We start from the raw sequence: 22381 nt of genomic DNA on the forward strand, positions 1-22381 counted from the left end.
TATCAAAATGTGTCCTTGCTTCCATGAGGCCTTGCAGTGCCACAATGGTTCTCTTGATTCCGTGATGCCCTCAGGTGTCATAATGGCCCCTTGATTGCACAAGTCCTTAAGGATCTTAATGGTCTCCATGTTTCCACATGGTCCCCCAGTGCCATAATGATCTACAGCTTCCATGAAGCCTCACTGTGTCCAATGGCCCCTTGGTTCCATTGGGGCCCAGTAGTGCAAAAATTATTCCCTTGGTTCCACAAGTTCCCATAGTGTCACAATGGCCCCTTCCCTCCATGAGGCCCTGCAGGGTCACAATGGTCTCCATGATTCCATGGGGCCTTGCAATGCCACAATGCTCTCCATGGATCCACAGTGCCTCGCAGGATCACAATGGCCCTTTGGCTCCATGAGGCCCTGAAACACAGCAATGGCCTCTTCCTTCCACAAAGCCCCGCTGCCTCACGCTGGGCCCTTAGGACTATGTGGCCCAACAGAGCCACAAAGATGTTCTTGCTTCCACAAGGCCCCACAGTCTCACAGTGGCCCCTTGGATCCATTGTACCCTGCAGGGTCACAGTGTTCCCCTTGGTTCCCCTGTCACAATGATCTCCATAGGAAGGAAACAAGTGAGCCCCGGTGGTGCAGAGGCAGATGAGAGGCATATACCAGAGGCTAAGTCTAGCCAGACTTGACTGTATGGGCAGCTTTCATCTGGGAGTAACCCTTGGATATAGGGAATTTTAGATGCAGAATCCCAATTTTGGCAATGGGGGCCTAGACAAAAAAGAGAGTTCTTTCCCAGAGGAAAAAAAGCACAGAGCCCCAGTGCGTCACTGTCAGATGGGAAGTGGCCCTTGAGATGTCAAATTCAGTGGGACCTGTCAGACAACCCCCAGGAGTCCAAACCAGGAAGATCTGGTTTGACCCATGAAGATCTGGATTGACCCATAAAGTCAATGGAGCATGGTTCCATGCTCCATTGACTTCATGGGTCATAACACTGTCACAATGGTCTCCTTGATTCCATGAGGTCTGGCAATGTCACAATGGCTTCTTAGTTTCATGGGCCCCAACAGAGTCACAAGGGTCCATTGGCCCCACACAGCCCCGCTGTGAAACAATGGCTCCTTGTTTCTATATTAAATCAATCACAATCAAACCACAGTTTGATCATTGATCCTTGCTTCCATAGGGCCCATGATTTGCACAATGGTCTCCTTGATTCCATGATTCCTGGATTCCAATGTCTTACCAGAGTTTCCTTGGATCTCCATTGTCACAACTGACCCATGCTCCATGAGGTTCCGTAGTGTCACTGTGATCGCTGTCAGAGGCTGGATGAGATCAATGTCCCGAGACACCTTGGAATGCTCGGAATGCCTGTATGGGGCCAGGGCTGGGTCAGGCCTTGGTTTGTGGTGGGACATAGCCCTGCCCCCAGCCCTGGCCTGGCAATGCTGTCAATCACATAGCAAACGCTGCGCTAACCCCACTCTAATTGGCTGAGCTGTCAATCAATCACACACTAGCAGCTGGTGCTACCCTGGCTCTGATTGGACAAGCAACTGGCAGTTCCACCCCAGGGGCGGGACCTTGAAGGCCTAGGGGATTAAAAGCCAGAGCACAAAGCCAGCCCAGGGTCTGGGTCCTGCCGTGTCCTGGGGTTCCTCGTTTAGCAATGCTGTAACTCCAGCAGTTGGTACCTATGTGCGTGTCTTTGCCCGGATCTTCTGTCTTTCTGTTGTTCTCTATTTCTTCTCCTTCTAATCCTATTTATCTGAAACACTTTTGAGTAACTTCCCATGTTAAGGGTTAAAGGGTCTTAGGTTAAATACGTGGGAATCCAGGGCACAGGGAATATTTCTGTGTCTGCTCTGAGGAGCCCCAGAGAAGCACTGCCTTTAACCTTTGCCCATGGAGAGGACTTCCAGGACTTTGAGATAGATTACAATTTACCAAAGTGTGAAATAGGTAATAGAGAGTACTATATTATGTTCCTTGGGTGAGAAATGTATGTTTTGGGATTTTTAGTATGGTGTAGATAGGAGGTGTAGATAGGAAGCAAGAAGGAGGGATTGGGGTGTAGTCCCTGTCTTCTTTTTCATCTACTCCATTTTCTGCAGTGTTGTTGTCACAGGGTGATTGGTCAGGGAAAGCACAGTGCAGAGGTTATGTGGAGAGTCAAGGGATGAGTTTTTGGTTAATAAGTAGAAATATAGTATGTTTTAAGAGGTAATTGGATGAGGCAAGCCATACATTTTGGGGCAATTTTGTGGTGCTTTTCCAGTGTGCTGAGGCTGGTGTGGACAGCAATGCAAAACTTTAGATAAAATAACAAAAAACAAGAAGCTGAAGACTGAAAAAGTTTTGGTGGCACAGGGTGATTGGTCAAGGAAAGCACAGTGCAGAAGTTATGTGGACAGTCAAGGAATAAGTTATTGGTAGATAAGTAGAAATAATGTATGTTTTAGGAAGTAATTGGATGAAACAACTTTAAAAGAGCTTCAAACTGTATATTTTGGGGCAATTTTGTGGTGCTTTTCCAGTGTGCTGAGGTTGGTGTGGACAGCATAGTTTGGCACTGTTCTCTGACCCCAAGTGCCTTTGACAACAGCATGGTTCCCTTCTCTGAGGAGGTTGCAATTCTCTCTGGAGGAACTCTTGGAAAATTGGATGCAGCTTCCTCTGAGTGACTTACGGGAGAACTGATGAGGAAAATAAGTGTTGTGGGTGGCCAGTGTAAAGAAATATTTAGTTGTCCTTGCTTGAAATGTTTGTTAAAATCACTGGAGGAAAGGGAGCAAATTATACCAGCAAGACTGACAAGGTTCATTTACCCCACAGTGAGGAACACAAAGCTGCTGAAAGTCCTACAAGAAGCCCAGCTCAAGTAGCTGAATTTCCGATTAACTCCTGAATTCCTAGTCTTGGGTTCTTTACCAAATCTGAGAATCTTTTTTCTCTTCATCCCTCTCACCTTTGTGACTGCTACACAGAGCTTCCCTTCCTTTTAAGAATCTCTGTTGGGCCAAATTTCTTCTTTTCTTTTATCTGAACCTGTCAGCAGCTGAGCTGGAGCTGTGCAGGAACTGATGAAACTTGGAATTGCCACATCACTGCTTGGATTATCAGTTTATTCATATTTGGGATTTGTTTACACTTTTGTTGCAAGTTACTTGTGGGAAGAGCAAATATTCTTCAAAGTGATTTATGCAGAGTCAAGTTTGATTTCTGCCAAGTTTTTTTCTCCACTGCTCATGATGGGGAGAAGCCCTACAAGTGCTTGGAGTGGGGAAGAGCTTCAGGCAGAGCAGCACTCTGATCCAACACCAGATGACCCACACCAAGGAATGGCCCTACGAGTGTCGGGCATGTGGGAAGGGCTTCAGCTACAGGTCCAACCTTGTGACTCACCAACGCATCCACACTGGGGAGAGGCTCTACGAGTGTCCTGAGTGTCAGAAGAGGTTTCAGATCAGCTCCAGTCTCCTCTGGCATAAGCGGATTCACACTGGGGAGAGGCCGTTCCGCTGCCCTGAAGGCGGGATGGGCTTCAAGCACAACTTCAAACTTCGTCACCCACCAGCGCACCCACACTGGGGAGAGGCCCTACGAGTGTACCCAGTGTGGGACAAGCTTCACGCAGAGCTCTGCCTTGACCAGTCGCCAACGGAGGCACTGTAAGGGAAGCCTGCCAGTGCCCCAAGTGCAGGAGGATTTTTGTGCACTGCCTCAACTTCATCCATCGTTGGAGGATCCATATTGGGAAGAGCCTGGTGATCCATGTTCCCTATGATCTATGTGGGGAAGACACCAGTCCCTTGTCCTGCCCCTCCCAGTGACGTTATGTGGCATTGAAAAACATGAGGATCCGGCCATGGACGTGTCATTACATTTACTCCCATGTCAGATCATTGCTAGGGGCAGGAAAGGCACTCTCTCTCTCCCTGAGGAGAAGGGTGTCCTTTCCAGGAAGGTGAAATTGTGGCCAGGAAGACCCAGTGAGTTGTGTTGTAGTTTTCCCTGTAAACAGTTTTTTTATCCCTTCAATATTGTTTCTGTTCTTGTTTGTTCCTTATCTCGTTGCTGTTCCCAATAAATTGGTCTTATCCCTGCCTGGGATCTTTGCCTTTTGTGCTATTCACGGAAGGCAGGAGGGCAGCAAGGGCAGTGCACTTTTAGTGGGAGCAGGAAATGGGGGAATCCCATTCCTGAACCCCAGCCCCTGGAAACCGAGAATCCCAGCTGGTCCCAGCCCTGGTGGCCATGGCAACAGCCTTGGGAGCGGGTCCCTGTCTGGGGCTGTGGGAACCTCTTCCCTCTGGTGCCCAGGGACAGGAGTGGAGGGAACGGCTGCAGCTGAGACGGGGCAGGCTCAGGTTGGATGTCCAGAAAAGGTTTTTGGCCAGAGGCTGCTGGGGCCCTGCCCAGGCTCCCCAGGGAAGGGTCCCAGCTCCAGGGCTCTCTCAGCTCCAGCAGTGTTTGGACAGCGCTGCCAGGCCCAGGCTGGCATTGTTGGGGTGTCCTGTGCAGGGCCAGCAGTTGGACTGGAGGATCCTGATGGGTCCCTCCCAGCTCAGCCCATTCTGTGGTTCTGGGATCCCATGAGCCTGGGGATGGGGCTGCCAATGGTTGCCATGGCAATGGGCTGTGGCTGCAGGCCTGAGCTGGTGTCCATGGCAACCACCCCTGGGAAGGAGTCTCCATGGAGCTGCCAAGGGACTGACCATAGCAACAGGGGATTGGTGATGGTTGCCATGGAAACTGACCATAGCAACAGGGGATTGGTGATGGTTGCCTGCTAAGGATCAGATTTGTCACAGGCCTTCAGAGGGGTTCCATGGGCCTTTCCAAGAGTCTCCAGGCTGTTCCAGAGCTGGAACGTCACACGCATCGACAGGGACTCCATGGGGACCTCCCAGGGCTTTCTGGGAATGGTAAAGAGCCCTGTGGTCAGAGGCAGTCACAGCCATTCCATGGTGACATCCCAGGGGACCTTGTGCTGCAAAGGCATCGATCTGTCACAGGCACTCACGGGGGCTCCACAGTGACATCTCAGGAGTTCCCAGGCTGCCAAAGAGCCGGGATGTCCCAGACACTCACAGGGGTTCCTGTCATGGGCACAGTGGGAGCTTCAGGCAAAGTTTACTTGAGAAGCTCTGGTTGGGTCATGAGGTGCAGAAAGGATCCCCAATAGCCCCCTTAGATCCCCAAATGTCACTGTTGAATCAGAAATTACACAGACTCAGATCAGAAGGCCAAGAGCTAAAAGCCACCTGTTTTTTCAATCCTCTTCTTTTATATCTTGGTTTGCTACAGGTGGATCTCATTGATCATAAATCAACCCATTTCACATGATTGGCCTATTAAGACAAAACCCTTCAGTAAACAAATTTATGGAAAAACCCAACTTATTGCAAATATTGTCAGGGCACCTGCTATTGATGTTTGTTTTATGTTGGGCCTTTCTGGGCGAGGGAAACCTCCAGCAGCAATTCTGTGCCAGGTAAAAGGAGATGCATGGGACTTTTTTGGACTTCAGCTTCTTTTTTCTTGTTAACTTATCTAAAGTTTTGCATTGCTGTCCACGCCAACCTCAGCACACTGGAAAAGCACCACAAAATTGCCCCAAAATATACAGTTTGAAGCTCTTTTAAAGTTGTTTCATCCAATTACTTCCTAAAACATACATTATTTCTACTTATCTACCAATAACTCATTCCTTGACTGTCCACATAACTTTTGCACTGTGCTTTCCTTGACCAATTACCCTGTGCCACCAACACTGCAGAAAACTGAGTAGATGAAAAAGAAGACAGGGACTACACCCCAATTCCTCCATCTTGCTTCCTATCTACACCACACTAAAAATCCCCAAAACCTAAATTTCTCACCCAAGTAACATACTATACTACTCTCTATTACCTATTTCACACTTTGGTAAATTCTAATCTGCCTCAAAGTCCTGAAAGTCCTCTCAGTGGGCAAAGTTTAAAGGAAGTGTTTCTCTGGGGGTCAGGACCCCTCAGAGCAGACCGAGTAATATTTCCTGTGCCTTGGATTCCCACACATTTAACCTAAAACCCTTTAACCCTTGACATGTGAAGTTACCCCAAAATGTTCCAGGAAAGTAGGATTAGAAGGAGAAGAAATAGAGAACAACAGTATAAAGATCAGCAAGGCACAACAGTTTAAGTAGAATATTAGTGGTTATCACAGGGTGGAAAACTAGATTTTAGAATCTTTGGTATGGGGGTTCAGGAGGCAAGATGGAGGGAACTGGGTGTATCCAGCCTTTCTTCTTCTTATTCTTGGCCTCCATCTTCTGCTGTGATGTTGGCACTTACAGATTGGTTTAGAGCAGAAGCTCACTGTCTAACATAGGTGATAGGTTTTGGAAAGTAATTGTAAACATTGTACATGTAGTTTTTAGTATGAAGACATAACACTGCCCCGGGGGCAGGCAGAATGCCTCGGACTGTCTTGCTGAGCTGACCTCGGCAGGGCAGGAGAAAAGTTTTTACAGATAACATAAAATAAACAACCTTAAGATGGAGAAATGAAGAGCCCTGACCCCTTCTTCTAGCACTGGGCTGGGAAAAGAAACTTTTGAACTTTTCTCAGGGTCAATCTGACCAGCTAGAGATCCCAACAGGTATGGGTGCAGGGGCCTTGTTTGGAGCTGCCAGCCACAGCTTGGAGCAGGCCCAAAAGAGGACCTCAAAAGAGACACCCAAAATGGATGTCCAAAAGAGGAGAGGAGTTCCCATTACAATACAATAAATCTTCTTCTGTGACGCATATTCTAATTTTCACTAACCACTCTAGTACAAGATACAAATCTTATGGCATTTACATACAGCCTATAAGAAACTTTACATTGCCATACTGTGTTATATTTTAAACCCTAAAAACTACTCCTTGGACCCCTTCTGCCAAGCTAGTAGGGTCTGCTCTGACCCTTGGACTTATCTGCAAGCAGAGGGAATTGTTTCATCAAAAGAAAATTACCTTCAGCCGGCCATACCATTGTTTTCCAGTTGTTCAGTAACTAAGGCTTGGTATCTAAAAGCTTGCTTTCATTTCAATCTCACTTACAGTTTCTATATTCTCAAAATCTTTTGCCAGGCAATCATATTTATAAGGCTTTCCTGTTTCATCTTCCCCAGCATCTGCTCCTTTTCATTTACACCACCCTTGCCCTGAAGTTGGGGAACCAGAAAGGTTTGTCAGAGCCACCCTCATTGTGACATTTGGTGCACAAACAGGGACCCTGACATTCAGTCATGTCAGCTGGGGTTAGCTGATGGATCGGCCAGCACTCCCCGGGATTTTGGATTGTGCCAGGCCAGCAGATTCATCATTGCTTTGAGTGACCTCAGCCAGGATCCACAGGGACAATGACAGTTTCACCTGTGTAGGATTGCAGGTGGGTTTGGGGAAATACAGGACAATTAATTCCCATTTTGCTATTGTGTTTTTACAATACGCATCCACGTCCCATAACTGACTTAGGCTGTTCCAGTGGCTGTTCCACCTAAGGCGGAGAAAGTAGAAAGGTACGTATATGGATGCTTTAAGTTAATTCTCACTGATCATGACTAAATATCTTCAAAGAACAAATTAAAATCAATCATGAAGTGGATCATTAAAAATTCTCCAGATGCCCCTGACCCTGACCGTTTTCCCTCCATCTTGGCTGCTCCACTTCCTGCTACCAAAACCTTCTCTTCCACCCTGAATGAACCTCCAGATTCCACGCCCACAACCACAGGTTATGCCTCCACGGTCAATCATTCCCCCACTACCCTGGGCCATGCCTCCAGAAGGCCAGCCTAGAAGTCTGCCATCCTAGGTCAAGGCCCTTCCTCCCCAACACCTGACGCCTTTTGCATCACCCTCTGGCAACAATATAACCCTATGTTCAAGGTACTAAGCCCAACTGTCACACTATTTCTAATCCAAATGTTTCTCCTCCAAGTCATTCTTCCTCCCCAGAAGACAGTTTGGACTCCTCAGAGCCACCTTGCCCCTCAACCCCAGAAGATCCCTGGGAAAGTAAGAAGACTGGCATATAGTTTTGAAATTCCTCATTGCCCCTGTATGTTATAAAAGAAGGGGGCAGAATCCCAGGTATCAGCCATTGGTTTACGGGGAAATCAAGGATCTGTGTAGGGCAGCTAAAGACCATAGGAAGGACTTACCTTGTTTTAATGGCCTAATTAGGGCCATGTTTACAGCACGTCTTAACCCCCTATGATTTAAAATGTATTATGACCATGTTGTTGTCACCTACAGAATACACCCTGTGGGAAGGGGGATGGAAGTGTTTACTAAATCAATAATAGCAGACAATGCTAATAATGAGGCAAGATCTGAATTGACAATCAACCATCTAGCTGGAGAAGGACAACACAGCCTACCAGATCAAGCAGCAGGTATCCCCAGAGAAGTATTGGATGATATCAAAGAGATGGCTTTGCAAGCTTTAATCCAGGTATTGGATGGTAGCACCCTCAATATGGACTACCTTGGGTGGCTGCAGCTAAAGCTTTAGGACAATCAGACCATCTTGGGTGCCTGTTAAGTAAGTAAAACAATGCTACCTCCCTCACATTGTGTTCCCTGCTCTCAGACATAGAGACCATCAGACATGCCACCTTGCAGAACAGTGATAGAGTTTTTACTGCGGGCACATGGGGCATGGCCCTGTAGACTCTGAGGACATGTGTTGCATGAACCTCTCCATCCACAGCGAGTCAATCCACAAGAGCATTCAGGTACTGAAGGAAGGGTTCAAGAAGCTTTAAGCAGAAAACAAAGACTGGGTCAATAAACTCTTCCAATCCAAGGGACTAAAGGGTTGGATGATGTCTAGCTAAAACAGGACTATTAATTTTCTTACTGATTGTTGCTGTATTGTTAATTGTCCCATGCTTGTTTGGATGCTTTTAGAAAGTCTTACAAAATTATTTCAGTTCCATCTTTGTTATCAAACAGAAAGGGGGAAGATACCCAACACAAGCTCCTCATGGACCCCTTGGAGGAGAGAATTGGAGACCAGGATGGCACAAAAACCTCTCAGAGACTCAGCATGGGAAGGAAAATTCTTAAAAGTACCTAAAAGTATTCTTAAATCCATAAAGTATCTTAAAACCCTTGAGTTTCTCAAGGCATTAAGGAGCCCCACTGAGTGTCAGTACAAAGCTCTCAAGGGATTCGTTAAAGCAGATAACTGGGGCCTTGAGTGCACAAACCTCTCACAGAGTCTGTATCAAAAGGGAAACACCAAGTACCTTCAAACAACTGAAGTACCTTGAAGCATTAATGAGCCACAATGAGTGTTGTTACTGACAAAGCCTCTCCAGGGACTAATTACAGCAGATAATTGCAGGCCATCATTGCATAAACCTCTCAGAGACTTCAAGGCAAAAGCAAAACCCAAAGTCCTTTGAAAAACCTGCAGTCCCTGCAGGGAGCATTAAGGAGGCCCCAGGGCCATTGCTGAGCAAGGCTCCCCAGGGACTCCTTCCAGCAGATCCTTGAGGCCACTGGGATGTGGGCTAGGGGGGGATGCTGAGGGCAGGACAAGGGGCTGACAGTGCCCAGCCTGGCTGGGGCTGTGCCAGGAGGCCCCAGGGCCTCAGGACAAGGTGTCTCCTCACAGCCCTTGGTGGCACAGATCCTGCTTTGCCCCAGGGCACCAAGATTTGGCTTCTCTTTGTCCCCACCTGTCATCACTGCCTGCAGTTCTCTGCTCTGCCTGGGGCCTGGGGACACTTGCTCAGTCGTGAACCTCAGTGGGACCCATTAAAAGTCCAAGAAAGTTTGGAGTGTGATTCTGACTTAGAGTTCTGCAGTGGTTTCTTCAGCTCCCTCTCAGGGACTGATATTCAGGATCTGGGCACAAAGTCCCAGAGGCTCATTAAAGTCCTTGTGCTGTGTCTGTGCTGCTGAGCTGGGCTGTGCTCCTGGCACAGAGGCAGCTCCTGGTAACCAAGAAGAGCTTCAAAAGCACATTTCTCTTGATGAGCAGCTCTTCTGCTAGCCCAGCAGGGCTGGGGCACTGCCTGCAGCCACCCTGGGCACAGCAGAGAGGCACAGAGAGCTTCAATCTGTCAGGGCTGGGAAGGTGCTGAGAAGTGCCTGGGGCAGAATCACTGCCAGCCCTTGGCACAGGAGCCTCTGGCTGCAGGACAATGCAGCTGCAGCTCCTGGAATGATCTCCTCAAGCTGGAACATCCCAATGCCTACAGACTCTGTGAGTACATTCTCTGATTGTCTCTTGTGCAGAGCAGCCAGGGGTGCCCAGGGCAGTCCTGCAGAGCAGGGTCCTGCAGCCCAGGGCGCTGTGCTGGGGCAGGGACTCTGCTGCCTGCCAGGGACAGCTCTCAGCCAGCCCTGGCAGCTGCTTCCAGCATTGGGGGACAAGATCTGGGTGGGAGGAGATAGCTGGTAAGGCTTGGAAGTGTTCTCCTTGTGTGGGGAGGATGCTGCATGGTTCAGGACTGCTCCCAGCATGACATTTAACTGCAGAACATTTCCAAGTAGATTATGCAGGGAGCAGAGCGAGGCAGGGACTGCATAAAAGGGAAAATCCTGCTTTTTTAAAGTACTGCTCTGTGTTGTCTTGATGGGAAATTGCTCACAGATATTCATCTGGCAGTCCAGGATGAGAAAAAAAAAAATTTTTCTCAGATGTTGCTAAACCAGGCAGTGACAGAAATCAGCACAGGGCCCCTTAGAAGCTGCATTTTGTCTTGTTTATCCAGCCTCCTCAGGGTTGATTTGACGTTGCCATCAGAGCCTGCAGGTCCAGAGCTGTCCCTGGGCAGTGCCAGAGCTGGGAGGGGTCTGCAGGGCAGAGCTGAGCCCCCAGGTCTGGGCTGAGCTCTGGCAGCACTTGCAGGGCCCAGCCCTGGGCACAGGGAAGCAGCTGCTGGCAGGGACAGCTCCAGGCAGCAGAGCCCTGGGTAGGGAGTGTGTGGAATGTGCCCCCAAGCTGTGCTGGGATATTTAAGGTCCTCTCAAAACCCAATTATTCCATGATTACTTTTTTTACAGATCCCCATGCCAAGACACTGCAAATGTCCAACAGCAGCTCCATCAGCCACTTCCTCCTGCTGGCATTGGCAGACACGCGGCAGCTGCAGCTCCTGCCCTTCTGCCTCTTGCTGGGCATCTCCCTGGCTGCCCTCCTGGGCAACCCCCTCATCATCAGCGCCGTAGCCTGCAGCCACCACCTGCACACGCCCATGTTCTTCTTCCTGCTCAACCTGGCCCTCACTGACCTGGGCATGATCTGCACCACTGTCCCCAAAGCCATGCACAATTCCCTCTGGGACACCAGGAACATCTCCTACACTGGATGTGCTGCTCAGCTCTTTTTCTTTATGTTCTTCATCTCAGCAGAGCTTTCCCTCCTGACCATCATGTGCTACGACCGCTACGTGTCCATCTGCAAACCCCTGCACTACGGGACCCTCCTGGGCAGCAGAGCTTGTGCCCACATGGCAGCAGCTGCCTGGGCCAGTGCCTTTCTCAATGCTCTGCTGCACACAGCCAATACATTTTCCCTGCCCCTGTGCCATGGCAATGCCCTGGGCCAATTCTTCTGTGAAATCCCCCAGATCCTCAAGCTCTCCTGCTCACAATCAAACCTCAGGGAACTTGGGCTCATTGTAGTTAGCCTTTGTTTATCATTTGGCTGTTTTGTGTTCATTGTTTTCTCCTATGTGCAGATCTTCAGGGCTGTGCTGAGGATCCCCTCTGAGCAGGGACGGCACAAAGCCTTTTCCACCTGCCTCCCTCACCTCTCCGTGGTCTCCTTGTTCGTAAGCACCGGTACATTTTCCTATCTGAAGCCTCACTCCATGTCCTCCCCATCCCTGGATCTGGCCCTGTCAGTTCTGTACTCGGTGGTGCCTCCAGCCCTGAATCCCCTCATCTACAGCCTGAGGAACCAGGAGCTCAAGGCTGCAGTGTGGAGACTGATGACTGGATCATTTCAGAAACATTAAACCGCTGGCCAATTTTTGCAAATCACTTGTAATAAAAGTCATCTTTGACACTTCTTGTTGGTTTCATTTTGGAGGTTATTGTTCTTTGTTTTATTTTTTACATATTTTCCACAGAGAAATGTCATTTTTTCTGCCATTTCTCATTTTGTTTCCCTCCAACTTCCTTGTGGCCACACACTGTGTCAATGAGGGGCTGCGCTCCCGGTGGCCTTAAAGGAACTAAAGGATGTCCCAGCCGAGTTTTCTGCAGTGAAGCCCTTTTGTTGCCTTCTCTGGAGCCGCAGCAGCAATGTCTGTGTGCAGAGCTGGGGGCAGATCAGGGCTGGCCCAGCAGCTGTGCCCAGCAGCAGCAGCACTTGGTGTTGCCTGTGCTGCTGCCGTGGCCCTGCCCCACTGCCCTGGGGGCCCTGGGGTTGCTGCAGGGCCTGAGTGCTCTTGGGGTCGGGCACAGTCCTGGGGGTGGCATTGCAAGGGCTGCAGCAAGGACAGGCCATGGGCACTGCTGGGGCAGCACTGACACCTCAGGCAGACAGGAAAGAGCAGCAGAGCAGGGGCTGATCCATCCCCAGAGTGCTGGACAGCCCAGGGCAGCGTCCCAGAGCGTCCTCATGGAGCTGCCAACAACATCCCCCCTCTGCAAACCTGGCCTCTCCTCCAGCTCACACAGGTGCTCTATCCTTGCAGGCATAGACACGGCAGCACTGCCTGAGGAGCCCTTTTTGCATTGCACACAGCAGGCGGGAGCACTCCCATGCTGTTGCTGTGGGGACATGAACCAGAGGGAGCACAAATGCCATCAGCCCCTGGGGCCAGAAAGGGCTGGGGGACACAAGGGAAACCACTCAGCTTTGTCTTGGCCTCTGCAGTCAGCCAGAAATTTGTTCCCATCAGCTGGGAGTTTCCTGTCCGACTGCGGGCGCTGTTGCTCACAGCCAGGGCTGCCTGGCAGCCACCCCCAAACTGCCCTGACCATTTCCTTGGCTTCACCTTTGCTTTCTTTCCTTTGCCCTGCTAGAAATTTCTTTCTGTTTCCCAGCCTTGTTCCCTCCCCTGCAAACAGCCCATCCCTGTTTGCCCTTCCCTCTCTGGCCCCACTCCCCATTGCAGTTCCTGACTTGGCAGCATGGGAACGTCCCTTGGGAAGCAGGATCATCCTACAAGTGCTGCAGGAATTGTCTGCAGGTTCCTGCAGTGCCTGGTGCTGCTCCCTTGCAAGAGGCACCCCAGGCCAGGGGGACACATCTGGGCTGCTGTGTCTGGCTCTGGGGCTCCCTGTTCTGGGCAGTGAGGAGGAGCTGCAGAGGCTCTGCAGGACTGACAGGATGGGCTTTGGGGCTGGCAGGAGAAGCTGAGGGACCTGGGCTGCTGGAGCTTCTGAAGAGGAGACCTATCGGTTTCTCGGCTGTTTAGGTGGCCTGGAAAGGCCCAGGGATGGCCTTGGACAACCGGCGCTTCAAAGGACAAGAAGAGACTTCAGATCTTTCTCGGTCTCGGTGTTTATTAATTGTTTATCTAAAAGATTTTCTCTCGGCCCAACAGAGGTCTGCACAGCAAGCCAGCCATGGGCACACTAAGAGCCCCTGGGGCGGTCACTTATCTTTATACTCGAAGTTACGTATACAATATTTATAATTTTTCCCCAATACCTTTTACCCTTATTAACCGGTGCTCTTCTAGTAATAACCAATCCCAAAGTGCCACCATCACCACAGAAGATGGAGGCCAAGAAGAAGAAGAAGAAGAGGACATGGCCAATTCCTCCATCTTACTTCTTTAGACCCCCCTGTACAGAAACCCTAAACTCTGTGTCTTACACTCTAATTAACTTATCCCTTCACCATTCACCCAGTGAAATCCTCCCATCCTCATACAGGTGTTGTCTCCTGTGTATGATCAAAGTCCAGCCACCAGACACTTGTCGCAGACATTTTTCCACAGAAATCTTTCCTTTTGGATTTCTGTGTCTTCGGGAGGCCAGAGGCCTCTGAAGACAAGGTAAACAATTATTATCAGCTGCTGTGGAATGCAATAGGATTCACCTTGATTGGCTCATTTTCTATGTTTATAATTAAGGGCCAATCATCAGTGCAAGCCAGGGGACTGAGTCCCTGGACACAACTTTGTTGTGGATTCTTTTCTATCTCTTCTTAGCTTAGCTAGCAGCTCTGCAAACCTCTCTCTATATTCTATTAGTATTACTATAATGTATAATATCATATATTAATAAATCAAGCCTTCTGATCAAGAAACAAGATTCACCGTCTCTCTCTCACCAGCAGCGACCCACACAGGACGCTGTAATAGACACTTCTGGCAACATTCCAGGACTCCCGAGCCCCCCAAGGGTGGTCTCGGCCACTCTGCACCTCCGTCCTGAGGTGCTGAGATCCCACAGAGACCCAGGGCTCATCCTGCAACTGCTCCATGGGTGGTTCCAGAGAATCCCAGAATGAGCAAGGATAGAACAAGCCATGGAGATCATCAAGTCCAACCTGTGCCCTGGCACTGCCTTTTGTCCTCTGAGACTCCTCTTCTCCAGGACAAACAACAACAGCTCCCTCAGCCACTCCTCACAGCAGTTTTGTTCCAGATCCCTCCCCAACCTTGTTGCCCTTCTCTTGACACACTCCAGCCCCTCCATGTCCTTCCTATGCTGGGGGCCCCAGAACTGGACACAGCACTTGAGGTGCTGCCCAAGCAGTGCTGAGCACAGGGGAACATTCCCTGCCCTGCTTCTGCTGGCCACAGCATTCCTGATCCAGGCCAGGAGCCATTGACCTTCTTGGCCACCTGGGCACACTGCTGGCTCATGTCCAGCCTGCTGTCCATCAGTCCCTGCAGGTCCCTTTCTGCCTGGCTGCTCTCCAGCCACTCTGTCCCCAGCTTGTAGTGCTGCAGGGGTTGTTGTGGCCAAAGTGCAGGACCTGGCACTTGGACTTACTAAACCTCATCTTGTTGGGTTTGGCCCCTGCATCTATATAGTCCAGGAGCCCTGCTCCCAGCATGAGCTCAGTTGCTGCCCCTGTGTGATTCCAGTTTCCTTGCCACTGCCAGTATGATCCTGGTCCACTTCCCCTCACTCCTGGCAGGATCCCTCTTCTTCCCAGTATGAGCCCAGGCACTCCCAGTCATTCCCTATGATGATGCAGTTTGTCCCCAACATGGTCCCAGTTACTCCCAGCTGCTCCCACTTTCATCCAGTGTGTTCCCTGTTCTACCAGTTGCCCGTAGTATAGTCCCAGTAACTCCCAGTATGATGCCAGTTTCTCCCAGCAGGGCCCCAGGCACTCACACTTGCCCCCAGTTGCCCCCAGCTTCGTCCCAGTTCCCCCAGCACATTCCCAGTGGCTCCCAGTGTGGTTCCAGCCACCACCTGCATGGTCTCAGGCACTCCCAGTATATCCCAGTTGCCCTGAACATTCTCGTAGTCATTGCCAGGCACTCCCAGTTACCTCAGTGTGGTTCAGCTGCCCCCAGTTTTATCCCAGTCACTGCCAGGACATCCCAGTTGTCACCAGCATGCATCCTGTCATTCCCAGTTTTTTACAGTTCCTCCCAGTGTGTGCTCAGGCAGCTCCCAGCATGGGCCTGGTAGCTCCCAGTAACCCCAGTCAGGGTCTATTGACACCCACTATAATCCCAGGAGGATCCCAGTCACTCCCAGTATGATGCCAGTGGCCCCCAGTGTGATCCCAGTTGTTCCCTGTCAATGCCAGCAGGACCCCAGTAGTGCCCAGTATGATCCTCATGACTCCCAGTGTCTCCCAGTATATCCCAGACATGCCCAGCATGCTCCCAGTCACTCCCACTTCTTCCCAGTTGCTTTCAGCATGATTCCAGTTGCCCACAGCCCCTCCCAGTCAATCCCACTATGATTCCAGTCACCCACAGTGTGATCCCAGTCTCAGTCAGCATGGACCCAGCTGCTCCCACTTACGATCCCAGCTGCTGCCAGAATAGTTCCAGTTGTTCCCAGTTTCTCCCAGTATGATCCCAGTTTTCTCTAGAATAGTCCCAGTCCCTCTTAGCATTGTCCCACTCACTTCCAGTTGGCCCCAGCATGGTCCCAGCTGTTTGCAGTGTGGTTCCAGTGCCCCTAGTATGGTCACAGACACTCCCAGCATATCCCAGTTTCCCCAGTGAGGCTCTGGTTACCTGAGAATGATCCCAGTCTTTCCCACTTACTCCCACTTGCCTCCAGCATGATCCCAGTTTCTGGCAGTGGCCCAAAGTGTGGTCCCAGTTACCTCAGATGTGTCCTTAGTCCCCTTAGCATGGTTGCAGTATCCTCCAGTTGATCCCAGTTGCTCCCAATGTGTCCACATTTTCTTCTCAACATGGGCCCAGTAGCTCCCAGTACCCCCACAGTCAGGATCCATTCTCACCTGCTGGAATCCCAGTGGCTCCCAGAATAATCCCAGTTGCACCCAGTTACTCCCAGTAGGATTCCATTCCTGCCCAGAGTGACTCCCTGTCACTTCCTGTGTGGGCCCACTTGCTCCCAGTCACCTCCAGCATGGTTCCAGTCACAGCCAGCAGCTTCCCAGTCACTCTCAGTCTGGTTCCCGCAGGATCACAGTCATTCTCAGATACTCCTAATACTTTTCCAGTCACTCCCAGAATGATGGCAGTCATATTTAGTAAGATGCCAGCATGGGCACCGCTGCTCCCATTATCATCCAGTGTGGTTCCAGTTGCTCCCATTTATCCCCACTACGCTGGGAATAAATCACTGGGTTTCAATCAGTCCCCAGTGTATTCCAGTTACTCCCAGCATGTTCCCAATTAGTCCCAGTTGTCCTCAGTTGCTTCCAGCCTGATCCCAGTTGCTCACAGCCACTGCCAGTCACCCTCAGTGCAATCTCACTTGCTCTAAGTATGACCCAGCATGGTTCCAGTTGATCCCTGTTCCTTCTAGTGTGATCCCAGTTGAACCCAGTTGTCCTTTGTATTATCCCCATCACTCCCCATATGATCCCAGTCCCTCCCGGCATGGTCCCAATTATGCCCAAAGTTCCTCAGTATAGATTCAGTCATTCCCACTCCCAGTTACCCCCAGCATGGGGCCCCAGTTCTCCCCAGCATTGTTCCTTTTGTTCCCAGTGATCACCAGTGTGCTTACAGATACTCCCAGTATATTCCAGTTGCCCTCAGCATGTCCATGGTCCTTTCCATAATCCCCAGTGATCCCAGGAATCTACTTGTTATCCCAGTATCATCTCAGTCATGCCCAGTATATCCCAGTTGCCTCCAGCATGCATCCAGTAATTCCCAGTTCCTCCAGTTTGCTTGTAGCATGATCCCAGTTTCTCTCAGTTGCTCCCAGTAGCCCAAAGTGTGATCCCAGTTGCTCCTTTTCAACACCAATATGAGCCCAGTAACCTCCAGTATGATCCTTGTCACATCCCAGCACTCCCAGTATGGTTCCAGTATAATCACAGTTACTTACAGTCACTCACAGTGATTGGTCAAGTATGGTCCCAGTTGCCTCCAGCTGGATCAACCCAGTCAGCCCCAGTATGAAGCCATTTGCTTCCAGCGCGCTTCCAGTTGCTCCCAGTCACCCCCAGTATGGGGGATGATGTGCATGATGTGTTCCCAGTCACTCTCAGATGCTTCCACTATTAGTCCAGTCCCTCCCAGTATGATCCAGAGATGAGCCCAGTGTGCTCCCAGTCACTGCCAGTATGAACCAGTTGTACCCCATATGGTTCCAGTTGCTCCGTTTCACCCTCACTTTTGTTCCAGTCACTCCCAGTCTCTCTCAGTGTACCCCAGTTCCTTCCAGCACATTCCCAGTCACTCCAAGTTCCTTCCAGCATTATCCCATTTGCTCACAACCACTCCCAGTCAGCCTCATGTAGTGGCACTCACTGCCAGTATGATCCCAGTCACCTCCAGCATGATCCCAGTTCATCCCAGCATAAGCCCAGTGGCTTCCAATCACCCCCAACACGCACCCAGTCACTCCCAGTTCCTCTCAGTTGCTCCTTGCATGATCCCAGTTGCTCACAGCTGCTCCTGGTCACCCTCAGAATGATCCCAGTCACTCCCAGTATATCCCATCTGTCCCCAGTATGGTCTCAATTGCCCCTCACAGGCTCCTACTGTATCCCAGTATGATCCCAGCATGATCCCAGTATGATCCCAGTCTCCCTCAGTGTGATCGCAGTCTGCCCCAGCATGGGCTCAGCTGCTCCCAGTACAATCCCTGTAGCATCCCAGTACAATCCCAGTCACTGAAAGTGTTGATCTTTGACATCCCTGAAGGTCCCTTTTGGTCCTGAAACAGACTTGCAGAATCCTGAAACAAAGAACTGCTGAAGAAAAATCACTAATAACAATTAAAAGAAATCCCTTGATATTTACCAAACAATATTGAGAAAATTTCTGGAATGCCTTGGGCACTGTCCTTAATTGAATCACTTGGGCTGAGTCTGACTCAGTGGCTTTCCAGTACTTTGAGCTGGTAGCTCTGTCCATCTTCCACAGAACAGTGCCCCGTGCCCGGGTAGTGGGATCAAAGCCCCAAAACCCGGCGGTGGGCAGGCCAAACAGCCCAGACCTGGCCTGCAGGGCAGGGTCTTTGTTCTCACAGCCCAACCCCACTGTGCTGCCAGTGCCTCGGCAGCAGGAGTGACCGAACGCTTTGTCCCTCTCCCCCCAGAACCACCAGTGCACACCGGCAGCTGGGAAGGAGAAGCTTTCCCAGGGATCTCCAACCCGGATCTGCAGGTCTTCTTTCCCCAGAAAAAGTGAGCGATGCTCGCTCTCCAACACCCCCACCCCTAATCTCATGATTCAAATTCCAATGTTCCTGTTTTCTGCTCCTCAACATCACTCCCATCCCCTCCGGGCTTGTGGCCAGAGGCAGCGCCTCTGGGAGCCAAATCCCCCAGGCCGCTGGCGCACGTGAGGAGAGTCAGGCACCCCAAATCCCAGCGGGAAGCCCCTGACCAAACGTGAATCAGCCTGTGAAGAACGTTGTGTCCCAGAAAAACACTGAGTTTGAAAGTTTTCAGCTGGGAGGCACCGGCTGTATACAAATGAGCCGCGCCTCCCCTGAGGGACAGGCCAGCGTCCCCTTCTTCTCTCCCAGCTCCCACCACAGGGGTGTTATAAATAAGAAGCTTGACTGGGCCAATATTCAAGCAGCAATCAATTCATTAATTAATATGGTAAAGTATGAGCAATACAGCGATGGGTACAGTGGGGGAAGTTTTCCCTCCAACTGCACACTGATAGTTGAGGCTTACAGGTGTTTATAGGGGTACTCATAAGCTTTCTCAGCCGTTTCTATTCCCAATTTTTATGTCAAAATTCCATACCTTTTGTGATTTAGTTTTTCTCAGGATGTATCCCAGAAAGGAGTATCCACAGATGGTGGTGGTTCGGTTTCTGAAAGAAGGAAGAAATCTCCCAGATGCTGTGGTCCAGATTCCAGATGTGGGTCCACCTTTTAGTTGCAGAGACTATAAATCTCATAACAGTGATGTCAAGCTTCCCTTGGCTGAAACTATTAATCCTTGAGTTGATGTTCATCTTCCTTTCTCAAGCTGCTTTTCACTGTTTTGTTAAAGTGTGAGATAAGCATGTTTCTTTTTATATATATTCTAAAGCTATCGTTTCAAAGATCCTTACTACAAGCAATATTCTAATATTATACTTCAAAAGGTTATTATTGCCAAACTCTTTAAGGCTTAACTACAAGCATAAAGTTCTTGTCAAAAAGCACCATCCTTAAAGCTTTAATTCAAATGCTCCTAAATCAACTTAAGACTTTTTGAGGTTAATTACAAACAAAAGATACGTTCCAAGGCCTTCTTCTGTGCTTTACTTTCCTCAGTAATTATTAGAATTCGTCATTATAACTGTCCCATGGTCGGTTTCCACACATATTGCAATCACAAATACACATGTTGCCTGTATGTACCTGACACGAAACACAGCTTTGTATTTCACAGGGGGGCACAGGGATGGCTCCTGTGAGAAGCTGCTGGAAGCTTCCACCGTGTCTGGCACAGCCAATTCCTGGTGGCTTCAAAGATGGACCTGCTGCTGGCAAAGGCTGGGCCAGTTACAAATGGTGGCAATACCTCTGCAATAACAGATTGAAAAGGAAATCAAAATAGAGATTGTGGCGCAGTTTTAACTGCAGTCAGAGGAGAGCAGTAGGAGAACATGTGAGAAGAACAACTCTGCACACACCAAGGTCAGTGCAGAAGGAGGGGCAGGAGGTGCTCCAGGCACTGGAGACCCAGGCACCCTGCAGCAGAGCCATGAAGAGAGGGGCCCTGCTCCCAGGCTGGAGCAGCCTGTCCCTGCAGGAATGCACCCCCTGGAAGAGTGACCCATGCTGCAGCAGTTTGGGAAGGACTGTTGTCCCTGGCATGGACTCACACTGCAGCAGTTTGCAGAGGGCTGCTGCCCCTGAAATGGACTCACATGGGAGAAGCTCCTGCAGAGGTGTCTCCCCTGGGAGGGACCCACGGTGCAGCAGGGGAACCACTCCTCTCCCTGAGCAGGGACAGAAGCCATGGGTGATGAACTGACCATAACCCCCATTCCCTGTCTCCCTGCACTGCTCGGGTGGGAGGCAGAGCTGGAAGGAGGGATGAGTGGCTTATTTTATTTCCCCTTTTTCTGCTCTGATTTTGTTAGTAGTAAATGAATTTCACATCTCTAAGCTAAGCCTGTTTTTCCCAGGACAGTATTTGATGAGTGATCTTGCCCAGTCCTTATCTCAACCCATGAATCCTTTATTAAATTTTCTTTGTCCAGCTGCAGAGGGGAGTGAGTGAGCAGCCCACATGGATGCCTGGCACTTGGCCTGGGTCAACCCACGACACCTTGGTACCACAGGGTCACAATGGACCCTTGGCTCTATGGGGTCTCATTGGTTCCATCAGGCCCTGCAGGGCCACTTAATTCAACAAGGCCCCAAAGTTTCACAGTGGTCTCCAGGATTCTATGAGGCCCTGCAATGTCAAAATGGACCTTCGGATCCATGGGGGCCCACGGTGTCACAATGGGCTCTTTTGGTCCTACAGCTTCACAACGGCACCTCGGTTCCATGTGTCCTGCACTTTCCATGAATCCTTAGTTCCATGGGGTCCTGTTGTGTCACAATGGTCTCCTTGGTTTCATGGTGCCACACTTGCCATAATTTCCATGGTATCCCAAGTGCCCTTGGATCCCAAGAGGCCCCAGAGTGTGACAATGGCCCCTTGCTTCCATCAGGCCCTGTAGTGTCACAATGGTGCCCATGATTCCATCAGGCCCTGCAGTGTCCCAATGGGCAGTTGGTTAAGTGACACTCCACAATGTCACTACGGCCCCTTGGTTCCACAGAGCCCCACTGTGTCACCGTGGTCTCTTTGCTTCCAAGGCTCAGAAGTGCCAGAATGACCCTTTGGTTCCATCAGGCCTTGAGGTTTCAAAATGGTCTCCATGGTTTCATGAGTACTCCCTGTGTCACAAGAGACTCTTGGTTCCCTGAAGTTCTCCAGCGCCACAATGGGCCCTTGGTTCCACGAGGTTTGGTAGAGTCCCAACTGACTCCCTGGTTCCATGAAGCCCTGGTGTGTCACAGTGCCCATGGTTCCATGAGTGTCCATGGTGTCACCACAGTCTCCTTGGATCCCCAGTATCACCATGGTCTCCTTGGATCCCCAGTATCACCATGGTCTCCTTGGTACCATCCGGGCCTTGTAACAAGAGATAGAGAGCCATTGTGGGCCTTAGATGAAAGGCTGCAGAACTCATGGTGGTGAGGCTGTGTCACTGATTAGAAACAAAAACCACCTGAATCTGAACACGAAATATCATCTCAAGTACCTTTAATCCCAGCCTCGACAGACGTAGAAAATACACAGATTCCCCAGTAAATCAAAAACAGGGACCATATTTTGAATGCAGGCAAAATGCATTCAAGTGCATTCGAATGCACTCGATATGATGGGGAGGTGATGATCCCCTATTCCAAGAGTGAACTTAAGAAGGGCTGACTATTGAAGGAACTGCAGAGAACCACAATATAAGAAAAACTGGTGCCATAGGTAATTCTGGGATAGGCAGACCAGAAAGCAAGAGCAGATGAACCAGTGCAGTCACCACCAAGAAGATCACGTTCACATGCTGTGGGCAGCAACCCCATCAGGCTGTGTCACCATCCCCTGGTACAAGGGGGGTCACAATGGTTCGTTTCACTGATCTCAGGGTGCAAAGACACACAGCAGGGGACTTTCAGTATTAACCAAAACAAATGCACCTTTTATTGAGTGCCCACAGCAGATGCAGCACAAGGATTAGAATTGGGATAAAGGATAGAGAGACAGAGAAAAGGAGAGGGGGAATAGCTGCCAACAGAG

General features: G+C 50.1%; 1 protein-coding gene and 1 pseudogene across 1 annotated transcript; both read left to right on the top strand.

Annotated features, from left to right (window-relative positions):
- The first annotated feature begins 1287 nt into the window (after nucleotides 1–1287).
- LOC131559619 (zinc finger protein 239-like) overlaps nucleotides 1288–22381 on the top strand; it is a 48106-nt pseudogene continuing 27012 nt past the window's right edge.
- Nucleotides 11079–12011, top strand: LOC131559835 (olfactory receptor 14A16-like). Its single transcript, XM_058808343.1, has one exon. It carries the CDS (start codon nucleotides 11079–11081, stop codon nucleotides 12009–12011), a length of 933 nt encoding a protein of 310 aa, XP_058664326.1.

Source organism: Ammospiza caudacuta, chromosome 7 (assembly GCF_027887145.1).
Source record: "Ammospiza caudacuta isolate bAmmCau1 chromosome 7, bAmmCau1.pri, whole genome shotgun sequence".
Lineage (NCBI taxonomy): Eukaryota > Metazoa > Chordata > Aves > Passeriformes > Passerellidae > Ammospiza > Ammospiza caudacuta.